General features: G+C 38.5%; 1 protein-coding gene across 1 annotated transcript; it reads left to right on the forward strand.

The window, feature by feature from the left end:
• Nucleotides 1–659: 659 nt before the first annotated feature.
• LOC114240983 (uncharacterized) lies at nt 660–1,622 on the forward strand. Its single transcript, XM_028171692.2, has 2 exons — nt 660–1,008; nt 1,084–1,622. The coding sequence occupies exons 1-2, from the start codon at nt 771–773 to the stop codon at nt 1,236–1,238; spliced, it is 393 nt and encodes a 130-aa protein (XP_028027493.2). The 5' UTR covers nt 660–770; the 3' UTR covers nt 1,239–1,622.
• Nucleotides 1,623–16,699: the final 15,077 nt, after the last annotated feature.

A 16,699-nucleotide genomic window follows, 5' to 3' on the forward strand; every position in this document is an offset into this window, starting at 1 on the left:
TAGAAATTACTTCATTTGAAGACATAGGGCGAGGTTCGTAGGGCTTCAAATAAATTCGTGCAATCTGTCATTCTGATGACGTCATTAACCTTAAACGTGACGGAGCAAATTCGTGACGTAACACACACTTAGTGTTTATTACGTTTGGGTAGAGTTCAAAATTACTCATGGAATAAAGAAATAATTAACACATAGTTTACACAATTTTTTTATTATTGCTTGGGTATATGAAATAACTCAAGGGCCATCTTGTGTTAGGCGGAAATAGGAGTCCGTAGATCATAGCGTGACTATGAGACCTGATGTTGAGAGAATTCAATTGTAATGTTACACTGTTGCTCCATTGTTCGAACTATCAGGCGTGGATAGTACCTACGTTTACTCACATTGCACTTACTCACATTACACTTACCACCAGCAAATGGCATCGTCATTTTAAAATGAGTTTTTACGAGCAAATCTATCGTTATTTTTCATTAAATCTCCTATGCTGAATAATGTGGAAATCGGCTTGAAAATAATGAATAACAACGGACGCGAACCAAACTAGACTCTACAGATAAACCTTTAAAAGTAAAATTACATCGAACGGATTCAGATAAAGGCGATAAAAGTGACGATAGTTATCTGTACAAACTGTATATCGATAGGGGAAAATAGATATCGATGCGATAAAATAGTCAGTCGAAAACAGTGACGAAACATTCGGGACGTGCTGGAATATTTATTAGAATTAAATCGAACAGAATCCAGATTAATAATCATACGAAATGAATTCAACCGCGTGCAAGTATTACACGGAAAGAACTCTGGGTTGGATGTTGAACAACAAAACGATAGTGTTTCTTTCATTATTGTCATTCTGTTTGTTTGTTTCGACGTTAGCGTTGGCCGGGCAGAGGAATCGGCTCACGGCCGAGGTGGACGATCTCAAGCACCGTTTGACCACGTCTTCTGTTCCGGAAGCTACAACACCAATCAAAGTAGACACAACAACTACTACAGAAGGTCAGACAACTACAGATTCAACAATTACTACTACGGATGCTCAAACTTCTACTGATTCAACGATTACTACTACAGATTCAACTACAGTCAAGCCTGAGCCTCCCGTCTCAGAGCCCAACAAGCTAGTGGAAGAGGAGAAGGAAAACGGAGGAGGGAAAGACGATGACAATCTTTTGCCTCTCGTTGTCAAGGATAAGTCACTGCTCCAGTTAATGGGCTATGCAGCTTAGAAAGTAAAAGAGCTGTCAATAATGCATGCAAACATCAAAATGAATACAAAAAAGGTAACAGCCAATTGAACAATATTACAAATTAGTATGTGACCTATGATAATATGTTCATGGATCTTAAACTATGAATAGATAAAAGTGCTTGATGAATTATGTGTTAACGCGGCACGTTTTAAAATGTTTGACAACGTGGCTTTAATTGTTTCTCTGTTATCTATGTATTGTTTGGTTGAACAGTTCTTTGTATCGATATCAGTATCGAGCCACAGCCAAGCAATATCGTTAAATGATATTTTCGTAATACTACACGATTGGTCACTTAAATAATTTTAAGATTGTAAAATTCGAATTGGTTTGAATAAAAAATCACAGTCTAGTGCTGTTTCGCAGTGTTTTATTGAAGATAACGTGGCCATTATTGAGAAGTGTTTCTCGTAACAGTTGGTAAGTGGCACAGGCAGATATATAGTGAAACCCTGAAAACCCCTTATGCAAACACATTTAAATTCTGATCTGAGCCACAGTGCATTATCAGAGTTATTGTTTTGCGCTCACAATTAAAGATGTACAAATTGATACGCCAAAGTTTAAGTAATACCCTAAGTAACGGTACTCTAATAGTACTCTAAGTCAAGTTTTGTTAATGATCAAACAGTCAAGCTTCCTAGAAGACTAGAATAGATTGAATTAGACTAAATAAATATGTTAAATGACCTTCATATTGAAATAAATGCGTTGTGAATAATGTATATGTCTTACTGGAGTTCAGACGACGTAAAATGATTAACAATTTAGATTAGCAAGTGCGATATACAATTGATAATCGTCAATTCGAACATGTATGCCTAAAAATAAATCGTTGATTTTTTTTAGATATTTCTTGTTTTTATCCTTATTTTTGAGATCTAATGCGTCGTAGTTTTACAATTAAGTCTTAAGTCTATTTATGTACCGACTTCAAACAACCTTTGCCCCAGAACCACAACAGAATAGACATGTCATTTCATTTTCTGGTAAAGATACTGCAATATTGAAAAGTCGAATATTGTTTATTCCTTTCTATTCTATTTTTCTACTCTGTATTCTTCTTAACAACTTCAGCACCGTGTCTTAAATTGATGTGTATGAACTCCAGTACCAACTTAGCCATGTTTGATAGCAAAACGTTTTTACCTTGAAGTATTTATAACTATATAATAATATGTGTAAATGATTGGTACCAGATGTCATGCTCACCACGGGAATACCCTTGAAGGTTCAGATGTATTGATAACATGGCTGAAATGCTGTTCTTTGGGAGTGGGTTTATTGGTTGGTTGGCAATCGTCGGCGCCATTAACATCGAACCCCTTGCTTGGCCAAGCCCGACTAGATGTTGTCATATGCATCGCACGAGTACTCTGCTGAGTGAGGAGTCTGCTGATAAGTCTTCGTTAACGAAAGATAATACTTTCGATACTCTTCGATATCGAGAATTGCGACTATGTCGGGATTCAAACCCCACAGACACACCTAATTTGCTAAAGCAGAAAACACTTAACATGTATTCACGAGCGACTTTCAAGGTGAAGAAATACCATCTGTTGTTATATCTGCAGACCGCGGGCAGGTGGAGCCACATTTGTTTGTGGTGAAAATTACAAGATTTAGAACTTTTTAAAACAATCCGCGCACGAATTTTTATGTGTGTCGGTTTCTGAGAGTTAATATTTCGATATTTCGCCTGTAAAGTCAAGTGACTTTGAAGATATTGGGGAGTGTTTAATTGGGAAAAGTGTACTCTTTAAGCTAGTCTCGGATTATTCGAAATTTTTTTTATTGCTTATATGGGTGGACGTGCTCACAGCCCTCCTGGTGTTAAGTGGTTACTGGAGCCCATAGATATCTTCAACGTAAATGCGCCACTCATCTTGAGATATAAGTTCTAAGGTCTCAAGTATATCTCACTAGATGGGGTCGGCACAGCGAATTTTTATATTCCATTCTCTTCTATCAGCCCTCATCTCAACACTCACTCCTCTCTCTCTCATATCGTCATTCACACACTCCATCCATATCTTCTTCGGTCGACTTCTTCCCACTGCACTACCATTTCCGTACCTCTCCTAGTTACATGCATCTCCTCTTTACGCATCACATGTCCATGTGAAGATGAAGAAATAACCATGTAAAACATAAATCAGTACTTATGAAATTTATCAAATTCCGTTACTACAGATATTGCAAGCCTGTACCAGGGAATCACCATCTTGCCTATTTCTGCCGCGAAGCTATTATGTTTTCCGGTTTGAAATGTAGCCGTTGAAAATATTAATGACTAGCCTTTTCTTTATCTAAAGAATCTTCCAATATATTCTTCTTCCAATATCTTTCAATATCCAAAGAATCTTATAATCCAAAATATGTCAGACAGAGAGAGAAAGATAGAGCGAGATATATCAAATAAGAATGTACTAGTCCCTTTGTTACTTAATCTAAATGAGTCGTAATCTGTAACCGCATCTTCAGTTGATAAAGTCTCGCTTAAGCTTAACGACTTTATTTACACGGTCGCTGTGATCGGAAACACCTACCCGCCGACTCCCACCAAATTAGAATATAAATGGAACTCTTTATATAAACATTTATTATTTGCATTTAAGGTGACGGCGAGTGTATATTTTTATTATGACTTAAGGATAAATTCGGTGCAGTACTGAAATAGCATATCATAGGTAAGTATGTTCTAAAAGTGATTTGATCATTGATGGTTTAGATTTTGAGATCGCCCGGCCACCGTTATGTTGTGAAGCAGTTTCAGCTCGAAGATCGGCAGACTGTATAATATAATTGAAACTTTAATCTCACGTTTCAAAGTGGTGGGTGGTAATCATCACGTGATGTCTATGGGCTTCTCCTTATTGACACTAGTTAGGCCGTGAGCTAGTTTATCCAACTATGTAGTAAAAATGGATTATGGTCAACAGAATTTGCAGCTTTTTATGAATATCTAAAAATTATCATCACTGACTGTTGTTATTTTAGTGGACAGACAGTGAAGTCCTCTTCAGCCTCGTGTTGACTCTAAATTCTTCTATTTCTTCTAAATTCTTCTCTCTCTTCTAAATAGGAATTTGCATTGCATAACAGTTGTTTAAATTTCTGAAACGAATGAATGACTACTTTAAAGTGGAATTTGGATTTTCGATTTGACAGGTATCCATCATTATTTGCAAGGAGCTTGTTTCACCCTGACAGTCACAGCATGGTTCATGACGTCATCGTACTATGATTTGTGGCTTTAGGTAAAAATAATTTAAATAAAAACTGATGATGATTCGAGGTATTTCCTGCACTCAATTTATTAGGCTATCAATTTATTAGGCTACAAATACAAAGTTTGTTTTCACATTTTTGTAATATCCAACGTGTTAATGTTTCGGAAGCTCTCCTATGTTTTTGTAATCTATTCGTATGATTAAGACCTGAAACACTTCAATCTAATCCCATAACTGGTTAATTAAAATGGCTCATTAAATTTTATTTCCTCAAATTGGTCACATTCCCTGTATTTGATTCGTGTATCACACACGATACAAACAACCGTCATCCACATTGAGACAATTTTTTTTTCTTTCTTCGAAGTTTTCTATTTCAATTTCAAATGTATTTAATAATGTCTGTCCTACCTTTTAAGCTCGGATCTGTAATGCTCACAATACGCCCTGGCATCAGTACCAGTAAAATACGAATATCCATTGATAATATTAGTATTTGTCAACATACCCCTTAACTTAACCGCCACCGGTGGCAGCGTAGCGACGTTCGACTAATACGTTATAAATATTCATAGTCATAAGTAGCTCCCGACCTATCGAACGTTTACGACTTGTCCGACTTATGGAGACCTTCAAACTTCATCTAAGCAGCCCCTCGTCGATCTATATAAATCTGGGAAACGCGGTGCGGAGGAGGTCTCGTTTGCTTGGGCGTCTGAACGTTACCCTGGAAAGGGGATTCCGATACACATTATGCGATATTTCAATACAGTATTTATATTTCCTTCGGGAGCTTCCCTAGGGTTTCGGAGTGGGTTATGTCGAATTGTTTCGAGTTAAGATTGAGTCATTATTGTAATGAGGATTGGTTGCTTAGGTAATGGTTGGCCTTCCATTACACGTATAAGCTATACTCCGCATATAAACAATTGTGCATTTATATATTTTTTTTATATTTTATTGCTTAGAATGATGAACGAGTTCACGGCCTACCTGATGTTAAGTGGTTACTGGAGTCAATAGACATCTACAACGTAAATGGTACCACCTACCTTGTGATATGAGTTCTAAAGTCTCAGTGTATACAGTACAACGGCTGCTCCACCCTTCAAACCGAAACGCATTACTGCTTGACGTCAAAAATAGGCTGGGTGATGGTGCCTACCCTTGCGGACTCACAAGACGTCCTACCACCAGTGATTACGCAAATTATAACTTTGTAGGTTTGATTTTTATTACACGATGTTCTTCCTCACCGTGGAAGTCAATCGTGAATGTTTGTTAAGTACGTATTTCATTACAAAAATTGGTACCCGCCTGCGGTATTCGAACATCGGTACATCGCAAAATACGAATGCACCAGACGTCTTATCGATTAGGCCACGACGACTCCAAATTTATATTATAAAAATAATTAAATAAAATTAAAATAAATAATTTTAAGCGTCAATTTTAGGTCAGTGCTCTGTGGTACAAACAAATCTTCTATTCGTGGTCTACGTGTGTAAAGATTTATGTTACTTTGTATATTTGATGTAACCTCTACATTTGTAAAGGAGCAAACGTCGAATCTCACGCTGATTCTTAACAGGAGCGAAACTACAAAATTGGGAATAAAAAAAACTATTTAACTGTAAAAACTTCTTTAACATCACTCAACGTTCACAACATTGTCTTTATGAAGAGGTACAAGTTTATAATCTACTGTTAAAGCTACATTTAAGATACTCGGTACACAGCAGTTTGGCTGTGCCCCCGTTATAGCTAATGTCATAAGCAAAGGTGTCGACGAGTAAATTAACCCATATACACAGCCCACTGAATTTCTCACCGGATCTTCTCTCTGGGTCATGTTTCCGATCCGGTGGTAGATTCTGCGAAGCACTGCTCTTGCTAGGGCCAGTGTTAGCAACACTCCGACTTGAGCCCTGTGAGCTCACCTACACGTCAAGGAGAAACTGAAATAGCCATTCAAGGCTATCAGCATAGGGCAGGAAAAAAAAAGCAGCGGTGACCACTCACATTCAGGTGGACCATATGCTCGTCTACCTACAAGCTAAATAAAAGAGACAAAACGGGAATGTGTCAATCAATTTGTAATTACTGTACGATGATACATCCATACTAGTCAAATGTAAGTTAGTTGCAAATAAGTGCAGCCACTTCAACATACAAGCTTTAAGATATCCATCAGTAAGCAACCTAACATCGCCAGCCTTGTAAGGGATCATTTGCACTCATACACAGTATATTATTTTTATTCTAACTAAAAACTGTTTGTTTAATGTTCAAAGTTTGGAAGCGAAGTGCCTTGTGTTGACGAACGTGTAAGTGCATCATTTCTTTAACTGGAATGACTAGACTTAGTTATTTATGAAGCTTCACTTCATAACTTCACTTCATTTCCCTTCATAGTCCTAACAAAAGTGCTCAGTAAAGGTCACGACCCTCAGAACTGGGGAATACGACGTACGGAGGAGGAGTCCAGTCTAGCAAAATTTATCTCACGACAGATTCATTACGACTACCGAGAAAAGATACGATTTAGGATGAGCGAGAGTAGGAAATAGACAGACCGTCTCGCGAACCACTCAACCGTGGAGAGAAGAAAAGGACAAAGTGATTTAGGTCGTTTCTCTTATACACAGCATTTCCTATTGCAAAAGAAGTTTGATTTAAGGATGAAAAATGAAGAAAACCACCATACCACACCACCGGCAAAGAAGTTTCACTTCTTTCACGTGCACCAAGTGGCATGCGCACGATTTTTATTCTAATTTTTAGAAATACCCTACAATTTTTTTATTTTATCATGAATTAAGTGTTTTGTCTATTAAATTTTGATAGCCATAAATATAACCACGATAAATTTATAGCATTGCTTTATTGGACCTCAGTCTATGAAGGTTCACAGTTAAGAAAAGTGTTAGGTTACTAAAGGTGTGGTGCACTGGAAATTAGAAAAAGGAAAAGTAAAAAGTAATACTTCACAGGCCCAATATTATCGTTATCGTTCGAATGACACAAAGATAGAACCTTCAAATTCATGTTCACGCCTGAATACTTTGACATGATTCAGAGATATTGAAGTACATTGCCTAAATTGATTCTTACATAGCTCTACCCAACTGGTATACTAAAGATATGCGAACTGATCTCTTCAAGCCCGTATTTCATACCGATTGATTTTCCATTATTAATTCTTACATTTCTTCTGATTCTGCCAGTGATTTTGTGGCGGGTAGCCATCATACAACGCAAGATAATTGATAGATGCCTGAATCTCGCTTACGACATTTTCAAGATAAAGCGCATATATAAAAGTTCCGAACAACAACATTCGGACCGTCGGTCTATCGAGCAATAACACCCGCTCGGTGGAAGATTTTCCCTCCGTCGTTAAATATCCCAAAATTTGAACCGCATGGGAGACCGCATCTCCTGGTAGCGCGGTTTTGTTTATTTTCACTGCTAAGCAATTACACGTTTCGGTTTGAGGGGTAGAATAGAACATTAAAATTTGTATGGTATTGAGATTAGCTTCTTCGATCGGCAGCGTACATATAAGTATATCTATGGACTCTGTTATCCATGTGTCTTTTTTTTTTCTATGTAGACACGAATGTTTAAAAATAAAAATATTTTTTCTTGAAGTATCCGAAACCAAACCCTACTGTGCAGAGTTGAAGTGAGGGCGTCAAAGGGCATATATAAATGAGATCTCGGAAATTCCTTCGTATCTGCCTATCGACTGTTCGGCGCTCATCAATTTGTTGTCCGTATCCTACATTTTAATCCACTGGCTTTGTGACAGTAACGATTCGGAATGAAGGTGAAGAAGTTCGTTATTTTAGTAATATTTATCTCATGATACTTAACCTAAATAGAGTTTTTATTAAAACTTACCAGTTGATGTACCTTAACAGTCCACATGCCATAACAAAATTCCTTAGTAAGAAAATTAAATGTCAATAAATCTGGGTATATGAATTTGTAAAGTGTCTGATTTAGTTGCACTATCACTTGGGGAGTGCTCTGAGGAATTGTTCGATACGATCATCTCGTTTTTACCATCGCACTGCCCGCCACCGGACTAGAGTTCATCCATACTACCTGGAGCCACTGCGGTCATCCACAGTGCGTTTTTAGAGGTCTTTTTTGCCACGTACCATCTAGCTATGGAATGAGCTCCCCTCCACGGTGTCTCCGGGGGGTTAAATGTCTTTCTTCAAATGAGGCTTGTGGTATTGCGGTAAGTCCATGGGCGACGGTAGCCACTCATCATCAGATGGGCCGTATGCTCGTCTGCCTATAAGGGCAAATAAAAAAAAACTTCGAAGCTTGCAGAAGTATGACCATAATCTTAATGTTGTCGTATGCGACACAGAGATAGAGAAGACAGCCTAAGTATTACACGAGGACCGATGAAACTTGTTTTGACATATAATAGCTAAAAGTTTGGTAGTTAGCGAGCCTAAGCTTTTAGTGTGCGGTCCAATTTGTGAAAGGAATAATTAAGACAACACTCTTTGGAATAGTAATTCTGATAACTGACAGATTCGCTGCGGTATAGACAGTAGGGATTTTCGTGAGCGAAGACACTCGAAGATCTGTTGTTATAAAATTTGTTTTACATTCTCGGCGTGACGACGGTCGGCACCCGAATATTGTTTTATCATATTTCCGATAAGATAAACAAATTACTTTAGCTGAAATTATAATGACATTGCTCTTCAGCAAATATAAAGGACCAGATCGTATCAATTTAATTACTATACGGTTTGCTTTGATGTTTAAATTAGCCATAGTGCCAAATTGTAACACGCAGGAATATAGGTATGTTTTGATATTATTATTTTTCATATCACTGAAATACAGCAGTTAGTCTTAGTGCTCTGTCCTCTCACCCCTCCTATTTAGCTTATTCGTTAACGATATTCCCCGGTCGCCGCCGACCCATTTAACTTTATTCGCCGACGACACGACTGTTTACTATTCCAGTAGAAACAAGTCCCTAATCGCGAAGAAGCTTCAGAGCGCAGCCCTAGCCCTAGGACAGTGGTTCCAAAAATGGCGCATAGACATCAACCCAGCGAAAAGTAATGCGGTGCTATTCCAGAGGGGAAGCTCCACACGGATTTCCTCCCGTATTAGGAGGAGGAATCTCACACCCCCGATTACTCTCTTTAGTCAATCCATACCCTGGGCCAGGAAGGTCAAGTACCTGGGCGTTACCCTGGATGCATCGATGACATTCCGCCCGCATATAAAATCAGTCCGTGACCGTGCCGCGTTTATTCTCAGTAGGCTCTACCCCATGATCTGTAAGAGGAGTAAAATGTCCCTTCGGAACAAGGTGACACTTTACAAAACTTGCATAAGGCCCGTCATGACTTACGCGAGTGTGATGTTCGCTCACGCGGCCCGCACACGCATATACACCCTTCAATCTCTACAATCTCGCTTTTGCAGGTTAGCCGTCGGAGCTCCGTGGTTCGTGAGGAACGTTGACCTACACGACGACCTGGGCCTCGAATCTATACAGAAATACATGAAGTCAGCGTCGGAACGGTACTTCGATAAGGCTATGCGTCATGATAATCGCCTTATCGTAGCCGCCGCTGACTACTCCCCGAATCCTGATCATGCAGGAGCCAGTCACCGTCGACGCCCTAGACATGTCCTTACGGATCCATCAGATCCAATAACCTTTGCACTAGACGCCTTCAGCTCTAGGAGCAGGCTTAGGGACCTCGGTAACCGTACTCGTCGAACTCGACAAAGAGTTCGCCGTGCAACCTAACCCATGAATCAGCTCGCTGAGTTTCTCGCCGGATCTTCTTAGCGGGTCGCGATTCCGATCCGGTAGTAGATTCATTCGCGAAGCAGCTACTCTTGAGCTGTTAGGTCTCCTTCGGAGGCGCTCGGGTAGCTGCTAGCAAATCCCACCCCTCCTGGCTGAGCCTTTGCTCGCCCAACTGTCCTGGTGAAACTGGAAAGGCCTCCGGGCCACCAGTAATCTTTCAATCATAAAAAAAAAAAAAAAAACATGTCCTTTTTCAAATGACGCTTTGCAGAAAGTACTCAACGATAGGCAGCAACTTGGCTTTGCCCAATAAATAATACAAAATGGTTGAGAGCGTCCATATAAGCTCCAAATAATTTAACTATGGCCTTTGGTGACGAGTGACGCGGCTAAAGAACAAAGGTTCAGTTAAATATTCTGGACATATTATGCATATCGTTTTCGTTTCTTTCTAGTATAATATGGATAGAACAAATATCTTTAGGTTAAAAAAATCTAGAGCATCTTGCGGAATCAGATTAAAATATTGGAAATAGAAATCAATTTTTGGATAGATATCTCTATCTGAAATAGACGCAGCTTCGAAATCGTCACGACCTAAATGATAAGTCGCCCGGTGCATTCGTGTTGAGCGATGCACCGGCGTTCGAATCCCAGGCGGGCATCAATTTTTCTAATGATATACGTACTCAATAAATGTTCATGATTGACTTCCACGGTGAAGGAATAAAATAAGCCCGCAAAATTAAAATTTGCGTACTGGTAGTAGGACCTTCTGTGAGTCCGCGCGGATAGGCACCACCGCCCTGCCTATTTCTGCCGTGAAGCAGTAATGCGTTTCGGTTTGAAGAGTGGGGCAGCCGTTGTAACTATACTTGAGACCTTAGAACTTATATCTCAAGGTGTGTGGTGCATTTACGTTGTAGATGTCTATTGGATCCAGTAAACACTTCACACCAGTTGGGCTGTGGCCATCTAAGCAATAAAAAAAAAGTTTTCGAATAATCCGAGTCTAGCTTAAAGAGTACACTTTGCCCAATTAAACACTCCCCAATATCTCCAAAGTCACTTGACTTTACAGGCGACGTCAAAAGCATAATATGTCTCGAAATATTACTCTCAGAAACCGACGCACACGAAAGTTCGTGCGCGGATTGTTTTAAAAAGTTCTAAATCTTGTAATTTGCACCACAAACAAATGTGGTCCCACCTGCCCGCGGTCCGCAGATATAACAACCGCCCAGCACTCACACATAGCCTTATTCTAATGACCAAAGTTTCCAACGTACCGACTTAATATATACAAAATTACCTTAACAGTACCTTGTGCGGGCAGATTTAATGGTATTTCTGAAACCGTATAGGTTGTAAATTGGCTTTTGTTGCCACTCTTGATTTATTGAATGCAATACATGTAAGGTATTTGACATTTTGTATGGATGTTCCTTGGGTCTAGTTTTGAAGGATTTTAAGGACAATTAATGTTTTTAGTTAAATTGAGTTACATTTGTCGATGTGTATGAAAGGAGTATTCGTTTAAATAAATAGGTAAAAAGTAAAAAAATAGGTAAATAGGTAAATAAAGAATAGGTAAGCAAATAGGTAAATCAGCAGATAACGGCTTGTATTTTTGATATAGTTCGAAATGCACTTTTAGTTATAAACGCATCTTTGGCCTCTTGAGTACAATGACTGTGAATGTTTCAAATATTAAAATCTTCATAAATATAGACAAAGGGATTTTGCGACTTTATTTTTTAATATGTCATGGTACTAGTAATTTCTTGCTCTAAATACGCAACATTTATAAGTCTAAATATAATACGTAAACATAAAAACAAAGAAATTTGTTCGTAATATTTCAAATGAATTCTGGCAGATAGTAATTTGAGATATTTCCAACAAAACACTGAACACGTTGGCTATATTTTCCAGTAAAAACATTTTTTGCCGATGCATATTGCTAGCATCAGTTAAAATATTGCCTGTAAGATTTGCAGCCACATATTGCAATAATTATTATATTTTATTTTATATATTATAAAAATAATAATATATAAAAAAATATTGCCCGCCGACAGTCAGATAACTTGGACAAAGTGATTGTGACGGGCAAAGTAGAAGGAAAGAGACCCCGCGGCCGATTACCTAGCCGTTGGTGTGATCAAGTAACCGCTCTAACTGGGTTGCCAGTCGCAACCGCCATTCGAGCAGCTGAGGACCGGACGAGATGGAAACAGCTCACGAGACAGGCAACGGTCAAGTTTCAGGGACACGACCTTCAGCAATGAAGAAAGCGACGAAGAAGAAGAAATTGCAATAAAAATATGCTCGCACGTACCTTAATATAAACAGCAAAAATATTGCTAATGAAGATAAACTATAGGCAACGTACACACACGTGGGCGCATCAAGACTCATAAGCTCTTGTTTTTCTTACAGAGCAAACAAAAACATTTTGTTTGTGAGTTTGCGTAGATAAAACAGAAAAAAATCGTACCTATTTGTATGGAAGATTTTTCGAACGGACAAGGTTGTGCTTTGATGGATGAAAATATTGGTTTGCTCATACAATGTTTATTCAGTTTCGTGTAATGGCTTATACTTTTGATGTATCGTGTTTGTACGGATCCTTTATCAAAGTCTATGACTATGACGTCAATTTTGGTATAAACTCTAGTAGCCAGAAAAAGAGGAGACAATTTAGAAAAGATGCTTGCAACAGGCAAGGTATGGGGAAGATGGCCAGAGGCAGAAGTCCTATATGCTGGTCGGACCAGATACGCTCTACTCTCAACACTTCAGTCTACGATGCCATCCGCGTAGCAGAGATGGCGTAGGATAATCTAGGAGAAAGTTATTGAAGGAGGTCACGACCCTCAGCATTGAGGATTATCGATGCAAGGAGGAGATATCACTACTACATATCTAATTTGAATTTTTTTTATTGCTTAGATGGGTGGACGAGCTCACAGCCCACCTGGTGTTAAGTGGTTACTGGGGCCCATAGACATCCACAACGTAAATGCGCCACCCACCTTGAGATATAAGTTCTAAGGTCTCAAGTATTGTTACAACGGCTGCCCCACCCTTCAAACCGAAACGCATTACTGCTTCACGGCAGAAATAGGCAGGGTGGTGGTACCCACCTGCGCGGACTCACAAGAGGTCCTACCACCAGTAAATCACCAGTTACCGTTAGTAACCACCGTAATTCACGGACGCCAACAATATCAAAGGCCAATCCGCTTCATACCATATCACTTTGTCGTGTATGCTTCACACAAATAATTAATATCTGTTTAACATTTCACTAATGCTTCTGTCTTTTTTGTGACGGAACGTACCCAAAATTAATTGCGGTATTTTACCTTGGGACAGCCATTGCCTGTCCAAACAGCGGTACCTACACTAAAAAAATATCTGTATCTAGTGAAATCGAATAATTATGATTACATATAAGTAGAGTTACTTTATATACAAAAAAAATCTGGTTGTCTAAAAAGTTTGTTTTATTTCTTCTACATTTATAAAAAAAAAATAGTGCCCTTGTAAGCAGACAAGTATACAGCCCACCTGGTGGGGATTGGTTACGGTTGCTCATGGATGTTAGCAATGCAAGCTCAAAGCCAAGCCGCTGCCTACCGTTAATTACTCTCCGCAAGCCTCGTTTGAAGAAGAACAGGTCATAGCGCTCCCGAAGTATGTAGAGGGGAACTCATTCCAAAGCCGAATGGTCCGCCAAAAAGATCTTTGCAAACGCACTGTGGATAAATGCAGTGGTTTTATATAGTATGGTCTCTAGTCCGATGTGATGTATCAATACAGTTCCTCGTCGGACTCGTCGATAATGACGAAGAGTTCGGCGAGCGAACTAACCCATAAACACAATCCACTGAGTTTCTCGCCGGATCTTCTCAGTGGGTCGCGATTCTGATCTAGTGGTAGATTCTGCAAAGCACTGCTCTTGCTAGGGCTAGTGTTAGCAAATTCTCTCAGGCCGAGCCCGTGAGCTCACCTATCCGTCCGAGCGTAGCTGAAATAGCCTCTTAGGTTACCAGCGAATAAGTAAAGGAAAAAATAGATGAATACAGTACTGTATAAGCTAACAAATGAAAAGCAAAGTATGAACTGCTGTGAGAGATGATCTTATACCTCTTATGGTCATGGTGGTCATATGTTTGGGCACGACTGTCGACTCAGTTTCAGATACATGTTCAAAATCTCAATAGCTATTCTAACATGAAACGGCTATAGATACAAAATTATCTCTAATAACTATAGTACATTAGAATATAGAAACCCACAACATTAGTAATGGCTTCATGATTAAAAAAAAACTCAATAGCCAAAGTATGAAAAGAAGAAACATCAAATAAAAATTAACACATTATATCCTTCATAAGCGTTTTTTGATTCGAATCCTTTAATGGAAATAAACAAACTTACCACTTACTTTTGACATTTCAATAATAATTGGATGATACGACAAAAACACAAATTGAATGTCAAAAGTGGACATTACTAATTCATTTGTCGAACATTTGTCGAAAGAAAGGAAGGCGACTTGACCTTTTTTATCATTTGATCATTGTGGTTTAGGTGTTTTATACATCAAATTATATATTTTGTACTGACACTGAATAAATTATTAGTAGTACATATTGGCTTTATCTTCTATTTAATATGAATTTTCATAACCTCAAAAGACTGCGCCATTTTGACAGTGAACTTTACATACGTTTCTATAGTCTTTTTGTAATTTTCACACAGATTTTCTATGTAAATTAACTAACATATTAATCTTAAGATTTGAAAATTGTTCATCCGCATCCAGATTCATCTCAGCACTGTAAATTATATTCTTTAATCAGACTAAAAATATAATAAGAAATGCGTAACAGATTTTTCTCCGGGTAGCGTCTCAGTTTTTAACAGTAGCGCGTTTTTTTTATTTACACCGGAGTTATGTTCACAATTCTTCAACCAAAAGCCAACAAGTCAAGGTAAAAGGTTCACTAACCGAATATGACATTTAAAAAGCATTCAAAGAAAACATGGACACCTTAGAACTTATATCTCAAGGTGTGTGGCGCATTTACGTTGTGGATGTCTATGGGCTCCAGTAACCGCTTAACATCAGGTGGGGTGTGAGATCGTTCACACCCCAAAGGAAAAAAAAATGGATACAGTACACGATTATTTATTTGTGTTTAATAATCTATTTGTTTTGGTAATTATCTAATTCATTATAATGTTTAATATTGTGGTTTTGGATTGTACGACGATAGATTGTATTTTGTTTTTATTGGATTACTAGCGACCCGCTCTCGCTTCGCTTCGGAAACATGAAATTTTATTATTGATTATTTACGACATCACATTAGAAACCTCAAAAATAACAATATTTCTCCACTATTTAATGTATGTTATTATACATATAAACCTTCCTCTTCAATCACTCTATCTATTAAAAAAACCGCATCAAAATCCGTTGCGTAATTTTAAAGATTTAAACATACATAGGGATATAGGGACAGAGAAAGCGACTTTGTTTTATACTATGTATTGATGTTGGTAGGTGAGCTAGTTTTTTAGAAATCCGTGGATAATGGCACAAATAGCCGGTTCACTCGTATCGAGAGAGATGGTTCGAGCAGTGGTTCTTAAACTCTATTTATCTGTCTATTTATCCATCCAACATTTTTGTCGCGGAAAAATCAAGCGCTTAGCTTGAAGAATGGGACACTTGCAAAACTCAATTATAATAAAAATGTTTTAAAGAGTCTAGTCTCTGATCTCATGTGTCTACATGAGTGGAGGTACTGAGATAACATTAATTATCAGTTAATCAGCCAATGAAATCAAGAACGATTCCGTATTGACTTTTAACTGTATGTTAGCAAACTGGCTTTGGTATATGCTAATCGTGAAAGCACAAAAACGCCAAACGCTGCAAACATGCAAATGTTTAAGCACACTTATTGCACGGTTCTGCATTAAATTAATGTTAAACTTAATATACTTATTAAAATCGGCCCGTAAACCGTTATTTTAGCGTGTAAATGAGGTGTAATGAAATGAAATGAGCACCGCGAGACCAGCAGCCATTTAAACGCCTATGTTTCATAAATGAGACGAGGAAATCCAAACGGCCTTTGTTTCGTAAATGAAACTCCGGAAAAAACATACATTCGTATCCTATTCATGCAAAAGGCGCAAGGTTTAAACGGTGGAGCGTAACCTTTTCATGTGAATTGTAGCTGTGTCTACGGCGTAGTTGTGTGCGCTACGAGACTACGCGGCTCAGTGTGCTACGGGACGCGATACGAAGCGGACGCGTATCAGTACGCTCTCCTACGGCTTGATACGCGACTTGTTGCGATCTATGTGTATAA

Source organism: Bombyx mandarina, chromosome 21 (assembly GCF_030267445.1).
Source record: "Bombyx mandarina strain Sakado chromosome 21, ASM3026744v2".
In the NCBI taxonomy this organism is placed as follows: Eukaryota; Metazoa; Arthropoda; class Insecta; order Lepidoptera; family Bombycidae; genus Bombyx; species Bombyx mandarina.

Bases quoted from the DNA above. Each gene is read 5' to 3' on its own strand.
- LOC114240983 (XM_028171692.2), top strand. From the start codon at position 771: ATGAATTCAACCGCGTGCAAGTATTACACGGAAAGAACTCTGGGTTGG. The intron at 1,009-1,083 runs GTCAGACAACTA...TTACTACTACAG, and splicing joins CACAACAACTACTACAGAAG to ATTCAACTACAGTCAAGCCT.